Genomic DNA, 21,778 nt, shown 5'->3' on the forward strand with positions numbered 1-21,778 from the left:
GTTGTAGACTAGGAAGCATGTAGTTAGTTTCTAGACAGAGAAGCTCCCTCTTCTCTCTAGAATTAGGGTAGGATTAGGTTAAATTCTCTTAGATCTAGGTTTAATTTCCTATTTTCATCTTGTTTTCATTTCAATTTCTTGTTGTTACATCAATGCTCTGTTAGTTTTCTTGTCAATTTTCCCTTTGATGTATCTTTTATGTTGATGCACTATTGTTGGATTTGGATTTCCTTTTTATGCAATTCATGTTTTTACCCTTTGATGTATCTTTAATTGATTTGGATTTGGATTTGGATTTGGATTTCCCTTTGATGTATCTTTAATTGAGTTGTTGTTAATTTCTTGTATTGGGTACTTGTAGATTTAATATTCTTGTTGTCAATTTACCATGCTTTCCTTTTATGTGTTCCAAGTCTTTGACAAAATACTTGGAAGGATGTTAGAGTAGATTTTTTAATTTTTAGCACTCTTGGCTTGGAAAGAGTAATTAAGAAATCTTGAGTCATGAATATGCAACTTATGTTGGTGATCTAGGGTTGTTAGTTAATATTGTTTCCATTGACTCTAATCTCTTGCTAATTCAATTAGTAAGTTGATTAGGACTTTTGGATTGAGATTAACTAGTCTTATTTGACTTTCTCTCAATGTGAAGATAACATTGTACCTTCTTCCATTGTTAGGGATGACGAAATAGGATAAGCTCTTGTTAATTATTGAATGACTAGGATAGAAAGCCTATATTCTCAATCCTTCCCATGAATGTCTCTCTTTATTATTTTCTTTCTTTAGTTGTTTGATTTACATTTTTTGCCATTTATTTTCTTGCCCCTTTATCAAATCAAACCCCCGTTGTTCTTTCATAGCCAATAATTGATCACTTCATTGAAATTCCTTGTGAGACAACCCGATGTTTAAATACTTCGGTTAATTTTCATTGGGGTTTGTACTTGTGACAACCAACAATTAAAATTTGATTGAGAGTTATTAGTTGGTTTGGAACTATGCTTACAACAAAGTTTTTATTTCTATTGAGAAAATTCTAGACCGACAATAAATCTCACTATCAAAGGGCAAGTGGAATTAGGGATAGGGCTAGTGGGTTCCAATTTTGAGAATTTTTTAGTCAATTAGAGTAAGGTAATTTTAAAAAAAAATTAGGGTATAAAGTGTAAAAATCTAATTTAATCTCTTAAATTACTTTAAAAATATTATTTGTTATATCAATTCACCAATTGGCTTTCAATCAAGTAATCTAATTTAAAATTAGAGATAAATGAATTAATTGGCCTTCAATTCATAAAATCAAACTAAATCCCAATTATTAAAATTTTAAATTGTCAAAACTTCATTATTTTCAATTATTAAGACTCTAAATTATAAATAAGAAATTGTTCGATTTATATATCAAAACCTCTAAAAATATAATCTTAAATAAATATAATAAATCATAAATAACGTATTAATTTCCAAAAATCTGGGATTTTACAGAGGGTGAATTGTCAAGCTTCACTACAAAAAAATGAGTTTAAAATGGCATTTATATTATGGCGGTTTTAAAGAACTACCATAATATTCGGGTATTATGGCATTTTATGCCGTTACCATAATTAATTTTTCTAAACTTGCATTTTTTTGTGATTTCGGTGGTTTTCAACCGCCATTATCTAAGCCATTATTTTTTAAAAAAAGGGCCCAAACCCAAGAAAAACCTTAACGCTGATCTGGTGAAAGTGAAACCCTACAAAAGTGAAGTTGCTCCAGTGATCTTCTCAACAGCGCTCTCCAGTGACTGAAACCCGAAACGACGATCTGTGTGATGATCTTCTCTAGCGCTGCTCTGGTGACGATCTTCTCAGTGGCGTTCTCCGATGAATCGATGCTTTCAGTTTTTAGTTTCTTCTGGCTGTTCCTTGAGCTGTCTTTTTAGTTCATTTTTTTCTGTTTTTGACTTTTTTTCTTCACTCTTGGTGAAATTGAAGTTTTGGTTGTTGATCTGTGATGAACAGAAATGGTGATTCTCGATTGAGGAGTTAGGGTTTTGACTGAGAGCGATGGGGAGAGGAAGATCGCGATAAGGAGGATCGACAATTCCACGAGCAGGCAAGTGACGTTCTCGAAGCAAAGGAACGGTTTGTTGAAGAAGGCGAAGGAGCTTGCGATTTTGTGCGATGCTGAGGTTCGAGTTATGATCTCTTCCATCACTAACTCTATGATTTCTCCGGTTCCAGGTACTCACGATCCTCGCTCTAATAAGCTCTTATATTAGATAGATCTTTTCTTTTTTGTGACTTTTCTGTCGATCTTTTCAGTTTTTGCTCGCTTTCTCTTTAACGTTGACTGCTCTATACGTTTGTTTCTCTTTCACAATGACTGCATTGCTGATTCGTTGCTTATGAGAATGGCAGTTTAGGCCTTTTTTATTATTTTTCTTTTTTTTCCTAAACAGATGCATCATCATGATTTGCCTTAGGGTTTTTGTTTTTTAAACTTAAATGTGACTTGTTATTGAGATTGGAACTGTATGGGTGCAGTTGACTGCATTGACTGTGCTACTAATGCATCAGTGGTTAGCGCTCTGAACGAAGGAATTTTAGCTGCAACAGAAATGGCAGGTCTTCAGAAAAAGCCTTGGGTTATGATCAATGTCAATGATGATAAAGATCTTCATATTCGCAAAGCCGGTAAGAAAGAGTCTTTGTTCTTTCTAGTTGTTGGTTACATTATAATATTTCTGCATCAGCATAGTCCAACATAATTATCAATCACTTGATCCATTCAGTATTCAATTTTTCCAATAAATGAATGTTGCTAGTACTGGCTTCTATGTAGAATTTGATCCAGAAGACTGTCCAGCAAATTGTTCTCGCCCTTGCAAAATTGTGTGCCCTGCTAATGCAATATCATTCCTAGGGAAATCAGCATCTGGAACTTCATTTAATACGGAATTACCCAAAGTGTTAATGGTTTTTAACTTGATTTTACTTGGAAATGATGTTTTTACAGACTATAATTTCATCTTTTCAAAAACATTTTCACACTTGAATTGTTTAATTGGTTGGACGTGCAGGATGGAGTCATAACAGAACGCTGCTATGGTTGTGGCCGTTGCCTTCCGGTTTGCCCCTATGACAAAATAAGTGAGATATTTTCTTGCTAACTTTTGAGATTATAAGTTTTTAACTTCATCTATAATATTCTGATTCCATGTTTCATGTGATATTTTTAAGAATATGCATCTCTTGCCTTTTTGTAAACGGGTTTGAATATGAAGATTGACATATATAATGCTAAGTCAACTAACTGTCTAACTGTAATTATTTAGATTTTCTTTATTTAAAAAATAAGTGTATTTTTTCGTTGCTATGTGAATGAATGCTTATGTTGTGTTTGATAAAATGACAGGGTTCAATTATATCTATTACTATAGTTGTTATTATACTGAGTCAGAACCTTTTTTCAATTTATATCATAATAACCTTGGAAGCAACATTTGTATCATCCAATTTCTTGATCCTTTTCTTTGATTTGTTTTCCTTAACCTCCACATTTTGTTATATTGTTGTTGAGAAATGAAAATGGTGTTTAACTTAACAATTTATTTGTCTCTAGTGGGTGCTAATTTTCCAGAAAGTGCAGCCGGAGAGCATCGAGTTCAAGAACATCGAGAAAATGAAGAGCAAGGCATGCGTAATATTCTGAATGACTATATTCTTATCTACAGAAGAATGGGGGTAAGTATTTTCAAATTTCTCTCATTACATAGGCAGTATTGTTTGTGAAACCCTTTGATCTTTGGCTAATTATGATACAGGTAGAGGCAGAGAAACTGCATATTATTGATAAGGATTGCATTGAAAAAGGAATTGTAGAACTTATCTGCAAGCATAATATCAAGAAGCTTGTGATGGGAGCAGCTTCTAATAAGTACCATTCTAGGTAAGAAGAAGATTACTTGTAGTATTCTCCAATCTTGATAAGTTGATATTAATGTTTTGATTGACCTCAACTTTCAAGAGAATGACAGACCCCAAGTCTAGAAAAGCCATTTATGTGAGAGAAAATGCTCCTCTTATTGTCATATACAGTTCATTTGCAAAGGATACCTTATACACACAAGGCACAAGGGATGCAGGTTTGATTTGAACACTATGCTTAATATTTACTGGTCTCAAAAAGCTTGTTTAAGGATACCTTCCAGGCTACATTTGCTGCTTCCAAGGTTTTTGTCATTACTAACCTTTCTAGCTGATTTATTATGATTTCTTTGGATGCTAAGAATGTGATCAAATCAATAACAAGTATTAGAATGCACTGTTACTGTTATAAACAAATTAAAGTTGGTTAAATTTCACTCATTCAACCTTTTAAAATTTTAGTTGTTTTGAGGCTGTGATTCTCAGCTATTTTGAGGTGTTGTGTATCTTGGTGAATATTATAAATCATGGTAAACAAAACTTTCAACTTCAGTGTTCTGATTCTTTTTTTTTTACAGTTGAATGATTCAAGATGGGATTCAGATTATGAGAAATTGTGGAAGCCTCCACCAAATCATGGCTTTCTGCCCTGTACTAAGCTTACTCCTAATTATACAAGTGCGAATTCTAAATTTTTGTTGCAACTTTTCAAGTATAATTTTCTTTGGTAACTCCTTGACAAGTTGATTACCTAGAGTTTGATTTTGTTTTGTTGATTCAAAATCTGGTATTTGGTCTTGCCTTGAATAACTGAGTTCACTAACATGTGTTATGTTATTGCAAGTGAACTAGATTCCTTTTCATCATAAGTAATTCTATAATTTCTCATGTTAAATAATTCTTATATGCAGAAATTAATAGAAGGATATTTGCTTAGAGCTACTCAGTGACCTTTTTCGCCCATATTCTTATTTGGCATTTACAGGTATAATATATGATTGTTATGTATTTTGGTTTGATGAAAGTGGCTATTATTTATTTTAACTTCAATTTTGCTGTGCATATTACTATTGTTAAATTTGTGTTCCTTACTTTGAATTATAGTTCCTTTTTCATTGATGGATGATTTAATTACAAGTTCTTTTTTATTTAAATAAATAGCGAAGCATATAAGATTTCTTTTGGGCAGTGTGAGACTGTGTCTGAGCCAGGAAATAATCCTACCAGTGGGAAGGTATATTAAAGCAAATTCCATTACCTCTAGTATAGTTATTGCTATAATATTCTGCTTTAAAATTAAAAGTGAAAACACATGCTAATCTGTCATCATCATCATAAGTGTGATTTGCAAAAACTAAACGTGGAAGAATTTTGGCGAGAGAAGAGACACGTGAAAGAGTTTAAGTGTGATGAGGGCGTAAACATGTGCATCTATCCTTATAGGTTGTTATAATTTGGATTCAATCCCTTTGATTTGAATTTTAAATTAAACTAGTATATGAACCCGTGCTCAGCACGGAAAAATTTATAAAAGTTAAAAAAAATTTATATGTTTAAATATTTTAAGAAAAAGCACACAAAATAATTATTATCAAAATCAAAGTTTAACATAAAAACAGTGAGTAATAATTATTTTATACTTTTTTAAAGTAAAATAATTATACATTAATTTTAATACAAAATTTAAAATAAAATTATAATATTTACATTAAAATCCTATTTTTTCAAAGACTTCTTTATAAACAACATTGATTGTTGAATTTGTAGACATTTCTACGTGATTTATAAGCAAAACTTTTAAACTTCTCTTACTCTTAACTCTTGAAAGTGCTGTATATAATTGGCCATTTATAAATCCAATATGAGATAAAGTTTGTCCCTGAGACTTATTAATTGTCATGGCAAAAGATACTATTATAGAAAACTATTTTTGTTAAAATCTAATTGGGACCGTTTTATTTGTTGGTACCATATATTCATTCTTGGAATCAAAGCAATATGACCAACATTGTTACCCATTAAGACTTCACATTTTATGACATGATTTCCAAGATTTCTAACTTGTAGTCTTGTACCATTATAAAGACCACTGGATTGATCAATATTCCTCAGTAACATCATAGAAACACCAACCTTAAGTATTAATTTATGTAGAGGCAAACCAGAGTAGTTTATGCTATTCAGTAATTCAGGACCATAGAGATCTAGTTGACTTTCCATATTCCCTTCATCTATACAAATTGAATCCGAACTAAGATATAATTTTTTTCCTCCAGGAATGATAGTCATCAGATAGTGGTTGACCTCTTCAGTGATGTCCAACGTGGGAGCCAGTATAATTCTTGCTTTGAAAAAATCCTTTGAAGAAATATTTTTCAAATATTTGGATAAGAAAAATGAACCAATTCATCAAATTCCAGGTCCGAAGAAGAAATAACAATATCTTCTGGAAGACATATATCAGATTTACCATCTATATCACTTATTAGACCATCACCAACTTTCAATAACTACTTACTAAATTGCTCTGTCTCATCTTAATCTGAAGAAGTTGTCCCTACAGAGAGTCTCATATTTTTTGTTAGTTTGAGCACCTGATAAAAATGAATTCACAGTTGAATGAACCATATCTTGTCTCGATCCTCATGGAATGATAGGAAGGATTTGTCTAAAGTCTCTACCTAGTACAACCACGTTTCCTCCAAAGGATGAATCTTTGTTATATGTTGGAGAAAACTTCATGATATCACCCAAATATTTATCAAGCGCTTCATAGCAGTACCTACTAACCATTGGAGCCTCATCCCAAATTATAAATTTGGCTTTCAATAGCAAAATTGCTTGAGGAAAACCAGGTTTGATGTTACATATAGAATCCTCAATTATATTCAGTAGTATTTTGAACCTTGAGTGTGCTGTTCTTCCATTGGAAAGAAGTAAAGAAGCAATACCACTTGAAGTAACGTTTAACACAATATCACCCTTTTGAGTGAATCTCAGCGGATGTAAGGTTCCAAAGAAATTTTTTTCCAGTATCCCTATGACCATACACAAAGAAAAAAAACTCCTTCATCACAATATACAGCTGTAATAATGTTATCGAATGCATGTTTTTACTCAGGTATTGCGATGGCTAACATGTCTGAGACATTTTTCTTTAACTCATCCTTGTTAAAGTTTATCTCTTCCTTGATTACTTTTTTGGTTAACAAAGAACTATCAACTTCAGTTGCTAAAGGCATAGGAGGATAGTCTTTCAAGGTTTTACTATAGGAATGTAAGATCTTGTCTATATCCATTAAGCACAACTGCTTGATCTCATCATCTGACATGGTTAACTCTGCATATTATACGATACTGTAAAAATTTAATCAAAGTAAAAATGATCAATAATAAAAGACTTTTATAATTGCAATTAATAAAAACTCACCTTTATATTCATCACGGTTCTTTATCGATACAAAAAATATCATCTGAGAGTTCATGCCAATATCTATCTCGGACATGTTCTGGTCTTGAGATATTTTTGGATGTTAATAGAATGACAAACAACCTCCTGACATATGATCCTGAGGCCCACGAGCTTGCTTCCTTAATTGCATCCATGAATTCTCTATTATCTTGCAATAGTCCAAGAGCGAAGCATACATCTTTATAAGTAGCATGAATTGTTCCTCCTACTGTTCTTATATCTCGAAAATCCATACATCCTCTTTGAGTATTCAAGAGAAATTGTTGGTAATATTCTTCGATATTTGCTGCAAAAAACTTTGTTAAAATTCCACTTCTAAGTTGCTAAATGAATTAGGCTACAAAATTTCAATTATTATGTAGCTACACATGCATATAAAATTATTTTTTCTAAAAAATAGAGAACAATGCTAAAATTGTATAATCTATAGAGCATTAGATTATAACCGTTGAAAGTTATTTGAACATTTATTTTCTAGTGTAGATAAATCAAATAAAATGGACGTGAGGTACATGCTTTTAAGATTTTAAATTTAAATCATCAAATAAATAAGATCAAAATTGAATATAAACTCGTCATTACCTGCAGGTACATGAGTCAACCTTCCAATTACAAAACCTTGCTTTTGAGGAAACCACTTTGAAGCATCGTCCTTCCAAAAAAACTTCATTGAAAATTCAGTATAAGTTAGACTTCGAGCATAAGGATATGACATGTTCGCCGCCACCCATCCCAGAAACATGGACTTATGAGATACTGCTTTTTCGATGATATCATTTACATTAGAAGTTTCACTATAAACGACAAGTTTCTCATCCTCCAAATAGAATGGAAGTCTAATCACAAATGGTTCTTTCTCTTGGATTTCGTATCCAAATAAACGACAGACTACCTCACATGCCGAAGTGTACCTACAATCGTAGTAATTTCTAATTTTGTCAACAACTTGTGTGGCTTCTGACGAATCACCAGCATTGTATAGGGTAGCTGTTATGCAATCATTGCCCTTGTGTACATACTTAAGATACTTAATAGAATTTGTTTGGCATGTGTATCTCACATTTATGTGGCACCAGAACTTGAGCAAAAATTTTGGATTATATAGAATAATAAACTTATTGTCTAGTACACATTCTCTTTTCTTCAATGTTCGACCATTATCAGTACGCCTATATTTGAAAAATCCGACTTCATCAATGAGTGTTTGCTGCCTAAACTCTTTGGGATAAAACTTTGAACATGATCCATTCTTCATGCAAGTTGAATTCTTGTTGTACGGACCACATGGACCATGTACCATGTAATTTTGAACAGCTCCATGTAGATTTGGCCTTTTATTTTCATCAGGAATCTCAGCCATTATATGTTTGTCTATGTCATCTGGTGTTTGTGGCTTGAACTCGTTAATCATGAATAAAATGATATGTGCATGCGGAAGCCCTCTCTTTTAAAACTCTATAGTGCAAACATCTGAAAATTGAAAAAAACAAATGAGTAAAACATTACAACATAAGATTTTAATAATGTGTTGCATAAACACAGACTTACATCCCAAAATTTTACCAAAGATTTTTCTATCATTTAGGTCATCAATCAAACCATCAAGCTTGATTTTGAAAACTGACACAATATATCAGGGCAGTCTTCTGCCTTCAATCCAATGGAAGTCACTTCTCTTTTTATCTCATCCCATTCAAGGTTAGAGGTTATAGTGATAAAATAGTTAGGATATCCTAGAAGTGTTCATGGATCGGATCTGATCCGCATATCCACGATATTTATTCGAATCCGATCCGAAAATTGCGGATATGGATCCGATCCACATACTTATAGGATCGGATTGCGGATTTTATGTAGGTATCCGCATATCCGTGGATCCGTAAAAATAAATAAATAAGTAATATTCTTCTTATATTTTATTTTAACTAATAATTATCATATATGTTGTATTATTTTAATATTATTATTTAAGAAAAGTATGTTTAATATTATTTTAAGAGTAAATATATTTAAAAAATAGAAAAAAAGAATTTTATTAATATTTTTTAATAAAAATAAGTTTTTAAAAATATTTTTGTATTTTGCGGATATATCTGATATTCAATCTGATCCGATCCGCAAATATACGGATCGGATCGGATCCAAGCTTAAAAATTGCAGATATTGGATCCTATCCGATGATTTTAGTTCAGATCGGATTGAAATTTTGGTCATATCTGATCCGATCCGATCCGCGTGCACCCCTAGGATATCCTGCATATATGCAAATTGCAAATGCATCTTTGCAATTATTCATCATGTACCTAGGTCCATCGGTAAAAGTACTGGGAATAATGATTCTTTTGCCAAGCCTTGCAGCTTTACATCCCTATTTATTAGACTTTTATGCAGACATTTGTATTTATCAACCCTCAACTGTGGTTGTTTAAACCTAAAAGATTTTAACCTCTCTGATTTCACCATTGTGTAGGCATCCATAAGAAACTATTAGAATAATCTTTTTTATCTCAGAATTAACGGAAATTCACCCGTCCTTTTCTATAGGCGAAACAAAGAATTGTCGCAAATTGATTGTTTTGTTTTTCTTTGTAGGCCTAGCAGAGATAGAATTTGATGTTGCAATACCCAACCGAAACCTATCCTCCCCATACAGAAACAATAATGGATATTGCAAAGCTAAATAAGATGGGTGAAAAACATCAATCCGTTGGAGCTTTCTAGTTTGACTCTATAATAATATCTCTATCTTTGTTTAGCTGTTCGACATCGCCAACAATCAATGCAGCCACTTCAGATGCAGATGGCAAGTTGTATGTCTTATCATCTGTAGTCTTTTTACTAATTAACTTAAGTTTTATGTTTGTGCAATTTTCCTGTTAGTACTTATCTCTTGAATAGTAAAAACTCTTTGCCAAACTGTTATATTTGTCTAGCATATTATTTTAATATTGTCACAATTTTCCTCTCTCGCTCATTTACAGCTTCATTGGAACTGTGAAAAAAAACACAATAAAATATATGTTATTCTCTCTCATAGATAAAAAAATAACTAAAATATTTGATTGGTTGCATAAAAATTATCGAAGTGTGCCTATCCGATTATCAATTTCATTTTCTGTGTCATAGATATATATAGCTGGACAAATGTTGGTCGTAGACTATCCAGTGGAAGTAGACTACCAATGCTATGGTAGTTTTGACACCCAAGCTTAAAAATTGGAGGAGCAGTCCCATTATTCACCCCACGGTCAATTTTTTCGGCTATTGATGTAAAACAAAATATTGAATTAAATGCTTTTATATTTTTCAAAAAATTAATACTTCTTTGATCTCCTTCAATATGAAGCTGAATGTGCTCATCATCAGGAGGCACAGAAAGTAAAGGAAGTTCAATCTTTCCTTCCATACAACATAATGAAAACTTTGGTTACATTGACTATTTGGATTTGGCAAGCCTTTCATCAGACCACATCCATACTTTACAATGTTAACATTGATAAAAAAAAGATCTCCTATATCCTACAAACCTGCTGAATGAACTCTCTTTAGATACTCAGTTATCATATTGATGCAATTTAGTCTATGATGTACACAAAGATGCAAATAAACATGCATAAAGATAAAATTTGTACATAACGTCTAAAGTTTCTGAAGAAGGTATAGAATAATCTTCTAAATCCACATTCAACATTGAATTATCATAAGCATTAACAACTATAATCAATAGAAATTATAAAAAGTAAACACATATATGTTGATGTATTACTAATAATTCATATCTCTTGCAAGCTACTAACTTAAATTCTTGATATAATGGAAAACTACCTTCGTAATCAACAAAAGGATCAACATTTTGGCCACTTTGTGTGTCACTGCTTGGTGGGTGCACCTTAACAGTCGATAAGTGTATATCTTCATAAAGTTGTGCCAAATTAATAGCCACCGAAGTAACAACAAAGGAAGATTATATTTTTTGCTTCCCATTTATATTAGAATTTCTTGACAAAAAGTTCAATTTTATTCAATTAAAAGTTAGACACTATAGAAAAGAAAAGAATTTAATAATGATTACCATCTTTTCTAAATTACATTCCTGTTAGGCACGATCTTTAGGAATCGCAGTGTGACGGAAGCTAATTTTGCGAAACGACTTGCGTTAGATTATTGGTGGGTCCTTGTACATTAGAATATGCTAGAATTGTAATAAATCTATGTTATATAAATAATTCCCGATGAAGCATACTTTTTTTAAATATTGGTGCATGAATCATTTGGTAATCATTAATTATACGTACTATTTGTTAAGACAGACAGTGGAGTTCTTGTCATTGAGGGACTCATTGGTAGAGTTAAGAATTATTTAGATCTTATCTCTGATGGAAAAGGCCTTACATAAGTAGGAGTAATATTTTCCTGTCCAATTCCATGCGACGTATAGTGTACACCATACAAAGAGAGTTGCTTTCCTATAAATGAGTAATGAGAAATATATAAAAAAATTTTGTCGTTAAACTGATATTTCAAATATTAGATAAATATGAGTTAATTACAATTAAAAAAAATGTCACTTTTATCTCCACCTGATTGTAAACTAAAAATATTAGATGAGGTATCAGTGTTTTGACACACTGTTCTTTAACTTGCAACAATATGTTACACATTTTCATGTAAGTCGAAATTTGTATTATTGTTATTCTTTAACTAATCTCGTATTTGGTTTTATATAATTTTAGTAGTATATTTTTGTAGTTAACAAAAAAAATTGTATTGATTTAGTTTAATTTAATTATTTTTAAAATTAATAAACTAAATCAATGATTATCTTATCTATATCATATTATTTAAAAAATATACTGTCATAACTTAAAAATGTATATAATTCAATTTAAATAATAACTAAAATTCTAAATTTAAATATAATTTTAAAATTATAATTTATTTAAATCCAATTAAATAGATCTAAACCAAAGCATAAAATTTTATATTTCTCCAGTTAGTATAGAATTTTATGTATTAATTTAGATTAAATAGTATATAATTTTAAATTATGATTGTCATTACTAACCTTTCTAGCTGATTTATTATGATTTCTTTGGATGCTAAGAATGTGATCAAATTAATAACAAGTATTAGAATGGACTATTACTGTTATAAACAAATTAAAGTTAGTTAAATTTCACTCATTCAACCTTTTAAAATTTTAGTTGTTTTGAGGCTGTGATTCTCAGCTATTTTGAGGTGTTGTGTATCTTGGTGAATATTATAAATCATGGCAAACAAAATTTTCAACTTCAGTGTTCTGATTCTTTTTTTTTACAGTTGAATGATTCAAGATGGGATTCAGATTATGAGAAATTATGGAAGCCTTCACCAAATCATGGCTTTCTGCCCTGTACTAAGCTTACTCCTAATTATACAAGTGCGAATTCTAAATTTTTGTTGCAGCTTTTCAAGTATAATTTTCTTTGGTAACTCCTTGACAAGTTGATTACCTAGAGTTTGATTTTGGTTTGTTGATTCAAAATCTGGTATTTGGTCTTGCCTTGAATAACTGAGTTCACTAACATGTGCTATGTTATTGCAAGTGAACTAGATTCCTTTTCATCATAAGTAATTCTATAATTTCTCATGTTGAATAATTCTTATATGCAGAAATTAGTAGAAGGATATTTGCTTAGAGCTACTCAGTGACCTTTTTCTCCCATATTCTTATTTGGCATTTACAAGTATAATATATAATTGTTATGTATTTTGGTTTGATGAAAGTGGCTATTATTTATTTTAACTTCAATTTTGCTGTGCATATTACTATTGTTAATTTTGTGTTCCTTACTTTGAATTATAGTTCGTTTTTCGTTGATGGATGATTTAATTACAAGTTCTTTTTTATTTAAATAAATAGCTAAGCACATAAGATTTCTTTTTGGGCAGTGTGAGACTGTGTCTGAGCCAGGAAATAATCCTACCAGTGGGAAGGTATATTAAAGCAAATTCCATTACCTCTAGTATAGTTATTGCTATAATATTCTGCTTTAAAATTAAAAGTGAAAACACATGCTAATCTGTCATCATCATCATAAGTGTGATTTGCAAAAACTAAACGTGGAAGAATTTTGGCGAGAGAAGAGACACTTGAATGAGTTTAAGTGTGATGAGGGTGTAAACATGTGCATCTATCCTTATAGGTTGTTATAATTTGGATTCAATCCCTTTGATTTGAATTTTAAATTAAATTAATTCAATTTGATGGAAAATTTTTGTTGTGATTTAGATTTATTGTTTGGTGGAATAAAGTCAAAATTTAAATTTTAAAGATTAAAAGATTAAACTAACTTATAATAATGTAAAATAATGAATAGATAAAAATAAAAGAAGATAACTAAATTAGTATCTATAAGGTATTATCTAATTTAAAATTTATAACAAAGATCCATGTAAAGTACTAGATATTTTCCTAGCACTGAATATTTAAACCAGAGTTATTATTTCTCGATTGGCTCAAAGTTTTGCAAGAATGCTTATTTTTTATTTTAGAATCTATTGTGTTTTTGCAAATCATCCTTAATAGTCTGTATCTATTTTTTTTTATTTCAGAATGGATCATCCAGATTTTGTTTTTTTATTATTGTCAGGTTGTACCTAATACACGCAGTAGAAGTCAACTTTGAAGGCAAGTTAGTCTTTTACTTTTTAATTCCTAGTTTGACATTGTTGAAGAGAAGGTGCAGAGAACTCAGCACCAATCACTGGCCTCATAGGAAAATCAAAAGCTTGCATTTACTCTTACAAAATCTTACATTATTAGATATTAACATAGTTTAGGAATTGGACGGTAGATTTGACTAATTAGTACTTATTGCAATGCTTGTATTTTGGTAAGTTTAGTAAGACAAATTTTTGTATAGGAGTTATTACTTTTGATTTTAATAATAAAAAATTATATATTTTATTAATATTTTGTTTATGAGTTATAATATTTCATTTATGGATTATGATTTTTTATTATTGTGAAATTTTAATCACAAAATTATTTATTTAATGCAATAAAAACTGTTTTTTAAACGATAAAAAATATCATTTTTATTTGGTAAAAATGCCGTTTTAACCAATAAAAATGTCACTATCAGGGTAAAACGTTGATTCAAAATGCCATTTTAACCAACTAAAACATTATTGTCAGGATAAAAATGGTAGTTTAAAAACGTCATTATAACCAACCAAAACGTCACTCTATCAGGGTAATAATGGCGGTTCAAACCGCCATTTTAACCTATCCAAAAACCGCCGTTTTAATCCTGGAAATAACGGCGGTTTGAAATGCCATTTTAACCTTTCCCAAAACCGCCGTATTAACCTTGGAAATAACGGCGGTTTGAACCGCCATTTTAAGCTATTCAAAAACCGCCATTTTAACTCCAGAGAATTGTGGTGGTTTTTAAATAACCGTCGTATTAACCAGAATGGCGTCCAGAATTACCTTGTTTTACAAAACCACCATTCTTGGTAATAATGGCAGTTCAAACCGCCGTAAATACAAAAAAACTGCCGTTTTTACAAGATTTTTTTGTAGTGCTTAGGCTACGTGTCATGATATAAAGCTACTGAGCCAATGATTCAAGTTATAAATATCTTAAGCGAATAACTTTTGAAGCTGGATATATTAAAGCATAAGTAATATATATATCTATATATATATATATATATATATATATATATATATATATATATATATATACATGTGTGTGTGTGTGTGTGTATATATACAGGGATAAATATATATGAGTTACTAATATAAATGACATTAGTAACATAATAATAAAAGATATACCATGAAACATTAGTAAAGTTAAGTTCACCGAAGTGTACCAATATTTACTCATACTAACAGATTTTAAACTTGATAATAATATTATTAAACAAATTCTTATTTTAATTAAAGCAGGTAATATCAATATGATGATGATGATGATGATGATGATGATGATGATGATGATGATGATGATGATGATGATGATGATGATGATGATGATGATGATGATGATAATAATAATAATAATAATTATTTTATCTTTTCTCAAAATATCTTATTATAATAAAAAATCTACAAAAATTCTAATTAATTTAAACTATAGTTATTATAAAATTAATTCTGTAAAATATCTTATTATAACAAAATTATATAATAATTTTAATTTATCCAAACTCAAATTTTAATAATAATTATAAAAATTAATTTAACATTGCCTATTAAAATAGTTTCTAATAAATAGTTCAAACTAATAAAATAAATCATAATTAATTTAAACTTTAATAATCATAAAATTAATTTAATTATTTTTAATAAATTAATTTATAAAAATAAAGAGTTCCAATTAATAAAATAAATTATAATTTACTTATATTTAAATTTTTAAAAATGCAGGTTGTTACAATATCCAAATGTCATTTTGGTAAAGTCATTAGTTCCAAATGAAAAGAACTTAGCTTCATCAGCAATCTACACAAGAATAATAAAATTAGCAAGTTAAACTAAATAATTAAGGATAAAGTATTTTCTTTAATTATCTTTCTTTCCTAAATTCAAAAATTGTAATTGTAATATATGATACAATTAAAAAAAAAATATAAAACCATCTAATATCACATAGTCATTACATAAACATGATTTGTAATTATAAAAGAGCAACAAAATCCTCGCAAATAAAAATATACCTTATATAGTCCAGCTGAAGATGATTCGACGCTCCTCGGGGGTGCCGTCGTAATCACTACAAATTAGCCATAACACTGTCGGCTCCTCTGCTAACCCAACTCAGTCCAACCTCAACCTCCAGCCAAAATAGAAACAAATTAAACATAACTAAATAATTTTTTGTTTCCTTAAAATATATATAAATAAATTTTTGCTTTTTTAAAGAAATTACCTCTATAACGCATCAACAGTAGGATCTCAAAGCTCTCCGTTCTCTACATCAGTGTCGTCAACTTATTCTCAGATACTCCTTCTTTATTGATGGCTGCAACACGACTTACTGTTGCCGCTGTTCTTTCTACTCGACGTTGTATCAACAGCCACCATCACCTCTGACTAATTGTTCTTCATCTTTGCTACTCGCCAGAGAAAACAGACTCGAAGCCTCTGCCACGTTCTTATCTTTTCTTTGTCAAACGCTCTTCCAACCACAGCACCGACCACCACCATTCTCTATCTTCTCTTCCAGTTACTGCTTCCATCATCGAGAGCTCCTTCCTCGTTGCAAGTGATAATCTCTGTGCATTTTGAACTATCACTCCATTTGTTTACTCCACATTTGTATCAATCAGATGAAGAGAGAGAGCGAGAAAGAAAGAAGAGAAAAAGAGAAATGTAAAGAATTCAAAATTTATTCACTCAAGTTTTGATTTCAAATACTCAGATTTTTGTGTTCAAATTTCAATCCTTTTTTAGGAAGTACTCACCCAAAACATCTTCTCAATGCATGCCTATTTTGTCCAACTTTTTTTGTGCCACTTGTCACGTAAACAGATTCGACACTTGTTGAGCAAATAGACTATACACTTGTCGAGCAATGAATCAAGCACTAGTTGCTTATTATATCTTAACCGATTTTTTTTATCTAAAAAATATTTTTTATTTTTTAAATATTGTTATTTATTTTGAATTTAAAAAATAAAATATGTATAAGAAGATAAAATAAAATAATTAAAATTTTAAGGTGTCAATTCTTTAAAATTGTGGATGTTATATGTTTTAAATTATAAATGTTATGCGTATAAAATCATGAATGTTAACTATGAGATATTTAAACTTAATTTCAATTATGCAATAACCCATGTTTTTAATTACATATCGATATAACTATCACCATTCAAATATCAATTCATAGCTAATGTTATTGTTCAAATCTGTAATTCAATGCATATAATGTATTACCATTGATATTTGTGTTTAAATTAATATGAATATCATTTGTTTTAAAGTATAATCAATATAAACATGTCAGGAAAAAGTAATTTTAACATCAATGAATGTATTAAAAAAGTCAGAACAAAAGCAAGTTATAACTCTCTTTGGTTTTCAAATTATGTTTGTGCATCTGAAAAGCACAAGTTTTTATTTTGTGTTTTGTAGATAAAAAAGATTATGTATTTATTTTTTTAACTTTTAAAGAATAGAGTATTTTTGAAACTACATAAAGTAAACTTTTTTATGGTTAATCTGTATTTAATCATTAAAAAGTGGAATATAATTTCATACATTAACAAATTTTTAAATTTAACTTTTATATTTATGCATTTTAAATATTAATAACTATTTTATCAAATATAATTCTTATTGCTCGTACTTATTAATTTTTTTTTTAAATTTGATTTGTCAAACTAAAATGCTATAACTTTTAAGAAGTTATCTTTTAAAAACAAGTTTTGATATGTATAATATTTCAACTTTTAGCATGTCATGCTGCAGTACCAATCGCTAGGAGTTATTAACCGGATGGCCAATAGAGCTCTGTATATATTTATGTAGTTTTATGTAATATGAGCCCGTCGCACTAGACATAAATGGTTACAGATAGAGGAAGATTAATTTCGTGCATCACGAGGCGGATAGGATGGATAAGTATCTAGGATACATATACCAATCAAACATGGAATTCGCTACTGTGTAGAAGGGAATTTTTTTAACACATGTAGAAATCACGTGTCGATCAATGACATAAATAACGGAAATAGTATACCAATACATGAGAGAACAACAATGTCAGTATGGAACCTATAAAACTGGAGTTCTGCCATCAATAGACCCCACATATTTTTTACTTTATGTTTAATAATATTTGTTAAATACATAAATTTATTGGTAACTACAATTAAAAAGAGAATTTATATGAATAAAAATACAAAAAGACTTTTAGAAAAGTTATAAAGTTTTAAATAAATTCTACTATTTTATTTATTGATAATAAAGAGCTACAAATAGAAATTAATAATTTTTTATCCCTGCTAATGATAACAAAATGTAAGTTCTTTAAAATAATTATATTCTACATAAATGATATACTTATTATCAAATTCTTAAATATATATATATATATATATATATATATATATATACTAAGAAATTTATTTTGGAGAAATAAGAATATACAAGAAATAAAAATATATAGCTTTTTAATTAAAGCTGACAATATATACTCTATTTGCAGGTATATAATCCTATCCAATTTGATCGAGTAGAGTTGTCTATCCAATTTTATTATTTTTAATTTTAATTTAAATTTAATTTTTTATTTTCTATTTTATTAATATGTATGAAATATGGAATTATTGAATTTTATATTTGTTTAAAAGAATTTTATTTTTCTGTAGGTAGGATTAGGTAAGGTAGGGTTGAAAACTTTAGGATGCGAATAAGGTTAAAGTTGAGTTTTTAAAAAGTTTTCAACTTTTATATAGGGTTAGGGTAGAGTTTGGATAAGATTAGGGTAGAGTCCAAATTCTATAGGACTGGCAAAGGATAAGATAGAGTAGAGTTTGGACTCTACCCTAGTCCTATCCAAACTCTACCCTAACCCTATCCGCGAGTTAAAAATTTTTTAAAACTCAGCTTTAATCTTACGCGCATCCTAAAGTTTTCAATTCTACCTTACTTAACCCTACTTGTAGGAAAATAAAATTTTTTTAAGTAAATATAAAATTCAATCATTCTATATTTCATATATATTAATAAAATAGAAAACAAAAAACTAAGTTTAAATTAAAATTAAAAATAATAAAATTTAAAAAATATAAAATAAAATTACAAATAACATGATCATCAAATTCTTAATAAAATTAAAATAACATAAATAAAGATAAATATCTAATCACTCTTCTTCTAATTCTAAGTTCTTACAACATTACTCTTTAAATAAAAAATATATTAAATTAATAATTTAAATTATTAACTTAGTGATTATCTTGAGATTTTACAAGAAAAAAGTTGTGGCTTTAATATTTATTCACTACATATATAATTTATAAATTTTAAATATATGTTATATAATATATTAAGAATGCTGGTAGAATAAGATAGGGTATATTCCACTACAACATTTTGGGTCTATAGCCACGATTTTTTAGGGTGACAAAAAAAAAAGAGCTATGGTCACGGCTTTTTTGGAAAGAGTGACCATAGAGTACCTATGGTCACGGTTTTTTAAAAAAGGGTGGCCTAAAAGGGTCTATGGTCATGGTTTTGAGGGGTGACCTAAAGGGGTCTATGGTCACAGTTTTTTACACTAACAAAAAAGGGTCTATGGTTACGGTTTTTCAAAAAAGGGTGACCTAAAAGGGTCTATGGTCACGGTTTTGGGGAGTGGCCTAAAAGGGTCTATGGTCAAGGTTTTGGGGGGTGGCCTAAAAGGATCTATGGTCATGGTTTTGGGGGTGACCTAAACGGGTCTATGGTCACAGTTTTTTACAGTGACCAAAAAAGGGCTATGGTCACAATTTTTCAAAAAAGGGTGACCTAAAAGGGTCTATGGTCACGGTTTTGGGGGGTGACCTAAAGGGGTCTATGGTCACGGTTTTGGGGGGTGGCCTAAAGGGGTCTATGGTCACGGTTTTGGGAGGTGGCCTAAAAGGGTCATGGTTTTTTACAGTGACCAAAAAGGGGCTATGGTCACGGTTTTTCAAAAAAGGGTAACCTAAAAGGGTCTATGGTCACGGTTTTTTACATGACCAAACAGGGTCTATGGTCACGATTTTGAGAGTGACCTAAAGGGGTCTACGGTCAGGGTTCTTTATAGTGACTAAAAAGTGTTTATGGTCACGGTTTTTCAAAAGGGTGACCTAAAAGGGTTTATGATCATAGTTTTAATCATTTGAGTTTAAATTAATTAAGATTTTTATGTATTTTTTATAATTTTAAATATTTTATCTTTTAAAAATTTTAATAATTAAAAGCCAATAATAATTTTATATGATTTATTTTAAATATTAAAATTTTAAATTTAATTTTATAAATAAAAAATTAAGTTAAATACTATTAATTTTCAATTAAAAAAAGATTTAAAAATTAATAACATAAAAAATGATTTAATAACTTAATAATAGAAGTGTTATATAATTAAATTTAAGAAATTTCTATTATGAATAAATTATGGTTTATTTATTAAATTGAGTTCTTAGAGTTAGAGATTAATTTATTAGGAATGATTAAATGGATTTTTGCAAATACTTTAGATTTAAGTCAATTAATATTTGTAAGACCCGGTTAATTAACGGCTAATTAACCCATAAATGAGAATTTATTCTAGAAATTCAAAAATATTATTTTTATGGCTAAATGTGATAGAGGAGAGTGAGACGAGAATTTCATTACCAATTTTATAGAAATTGGACCAAGATTGGACCGAACGGACCAAACCGGGCCAACCGGACCCAAAGTGGGCCCTTGGCCCAACTAAACTAAACCAAAACCCTAGTTTTCAGCACTCTCTCTCCTCACAACACACAAACACACGCTGAAATGGTGGAGAGGAAGGGAAGAACACTCTCCCAAGTTCTCTCCCTTGGTTGATCTTCAAACCACCATAACTTTTGATCTAAAGCTCCGATCGCCGCACCGTTTACGGCCACGCATTCACCGTGGAGAGCTCTACAAAACCCATACAATCAATCTTAAGGTAAGCCACGTTTTGCTTTTCGAAATTCCAGCCCTTGTTTTCGAGTTTCATGGATGAAATTTTGAGATTTTGGGCTCTTTGATGTTATAGGACCCAACTCTCTTGAAGGAGAAGGTTAATCTTGTCTCCTTGGACCTTGGGTGTGGTAAGATTCTCAACCCTAGTGTAATTTGTTGTTCTATGATGTTGGGTATTGAGATGTTGTGTATGGGTATGATGATTATGGCTTAGGTTGTGTATATGTGAATATTGGAGCTTGATTGGTGATTTTGAAAAGCTTAGGAGAGGGTTTTGTGTGATAAAATCTGTTCTTAGAGGTGTTGAGACCTTGAGAGCTTGTGGACAAGTGGTTTGGAAGTGCTCCGGTTGAGCTTGGGAAATCGGCTAAGGTATGGTCTCGGTTTTCCGTATATAATATGTAATGTGGTAGGAAATACTTAGGCTAGAGGCCCTAAGATAGGCATTGAATTGTTGATGTCATTGAAAGGTTGAGACATATGATGTGATCATATATGTGATTATGAATATTGATGCCTTGATTGTGTGATATATGAGAAATGCATGTTGTGATATATGCTTGATGAAGGATTGAGGTTGAATTGGTGGGTGGTACCATATCGATGGTGAGTATGATGATGATTATGTATAATGATGGTTGATTGGAAATGGTATTATTGGAAATTGGGATGAGGAAGGATGTATGACACGATATTGTGTTTGTC

The 21,778-nt window shown here is 30.2% G+C and overlaps 2 protein-coding genes across 3 annotated transcripts; one reads left to right on the forward strand and one right to left on the reverse strand.

Moving 5' to 3' along the window:
- Positions 1 to 1,760: 1,760 nt before the first annotated feature.
- LOC110264240 (uncharacterized) lies at positions 1,761 to 8,350 on the forward strand. Of its 2 annotated transcripts, none has more exons than XM_088494166.1 (11): positions 1,761 to 2,228; positions 2,532 to 2,681; positions 2,830 to 2,963; positions 3,068 to 3,137; positions 3,610 to 3,731; positions 3,812 to 3,936; positions 4,086 to 4,219; positions 4,493 to 4,592; positions 4,826 to 4,899; positions 5,076 to 5,148; positions 7,975 to 8,350. In XM_088494166.1, the coding sequence occupies exons 1-7, from the start codon at positions 2,186 to 2,188 to the stop codon at positions 4,141 to 4,143; spliced, it is 702 nt and encodes a 233-aa protein (XP_088350292.1). In that variant the 5' UTR covers positions 1,761 to 2,185; the 3' UTR covers positions 4,144 to 4,219; positions 4,493 to 4,592; positions 4,826 to 4,899; positions 5,076 to 5,148; positions 7,975 to 8,350. The 2 variants fall into 2 exon arrangements, with proteins under 2 accessions (XP_088350292.1, XP_088350293.1); XM_088494167.1 differs by lacking the exon at positions 7,975 to 8,350 and adding an exon at positions 6,191 to 6,581.
- LOC110265082 (uncharacterized) lies at positions 7,028 to 8,797 on the reverse strand. The gene is made up of 3 exons (XM_021107845.1): positions 7,969 to 8,797; positions 7,345 to 7,428; positions 7,028 to 7,254 (listed from the first exon to the last, which is right to left on the reverse strand). Exons 1-3 carry the CDS (start codon positions 8,795 to 8,797, stop codon positions 7,028 to 7,030), a joined length of 1,140 nt encoding a protein of 379 aa, XP_020963504.1.
- Between the last annotated feature and the right edge of the window lie 12,981 nt (positions 8,798 to 21,778).

This window comes from Arachis ipaensis, chromosome B7, assembly GCF_059453495.1.
Source record: "Arachis ipaensis isolate K30076 ecotype BB chromosome B7, ASM5945349v1, whole genome shotgun sequence".
In the NCBI taxonomy this organism is placed as follows: domain Eukaryota; kingdom Viridiplantae; phylum Streptophyta; class Magnoliopsida; order Fabales; family Fabaceae; genus Arachis; species Arachis ipaensis.

Excerpts from the sequence above, each read along its gene's own strand:
- LOC110264240 (XM_088494166.1), top strand. The coding sequence starts at position 2,186 with ATGATCTCTTCCATCACTAACTCTATGATTTCTCCGGTTCCAG. Across the intron at positions 3,138-3,609 it reads TTGCCCCTATGACAAAATAA|TGGGTGCTAATTTTCCAGAA; the intron begins GTGAGATATTTT and ends ATTTGTCTCTAG. Across the intron at positions 3,732-3,811 it reads TTATCTACAGAAGAATGGGG|GTAGAGGCAGAGAAACTGCA; the intron begins GTAAGTATTTTC and ends ATTATGATACAG.
- LOC110265082 (XM_021107845.1), bottom strand. The coding sequence starts at position 8,797 with ATGATTAACGAGTTCAAGCCACAAACACCAGATGACATAGACAAACAT. Across the intron at positions 7,429-7,968 it reads GTTGACTCATGTACCTGCAG|ACCAGAACATGTCCGAGATA; the intron begins GTAATGACGAGT and ends AAATATCTCAAG. Across the intron at positions 7,255-7,344 it reads GAACCGTGATGAATATAAAG|AGTTAACCATGTCAGATGAT; the intron begins GTGAGTTTTTAT and ends TATAATATGCAG.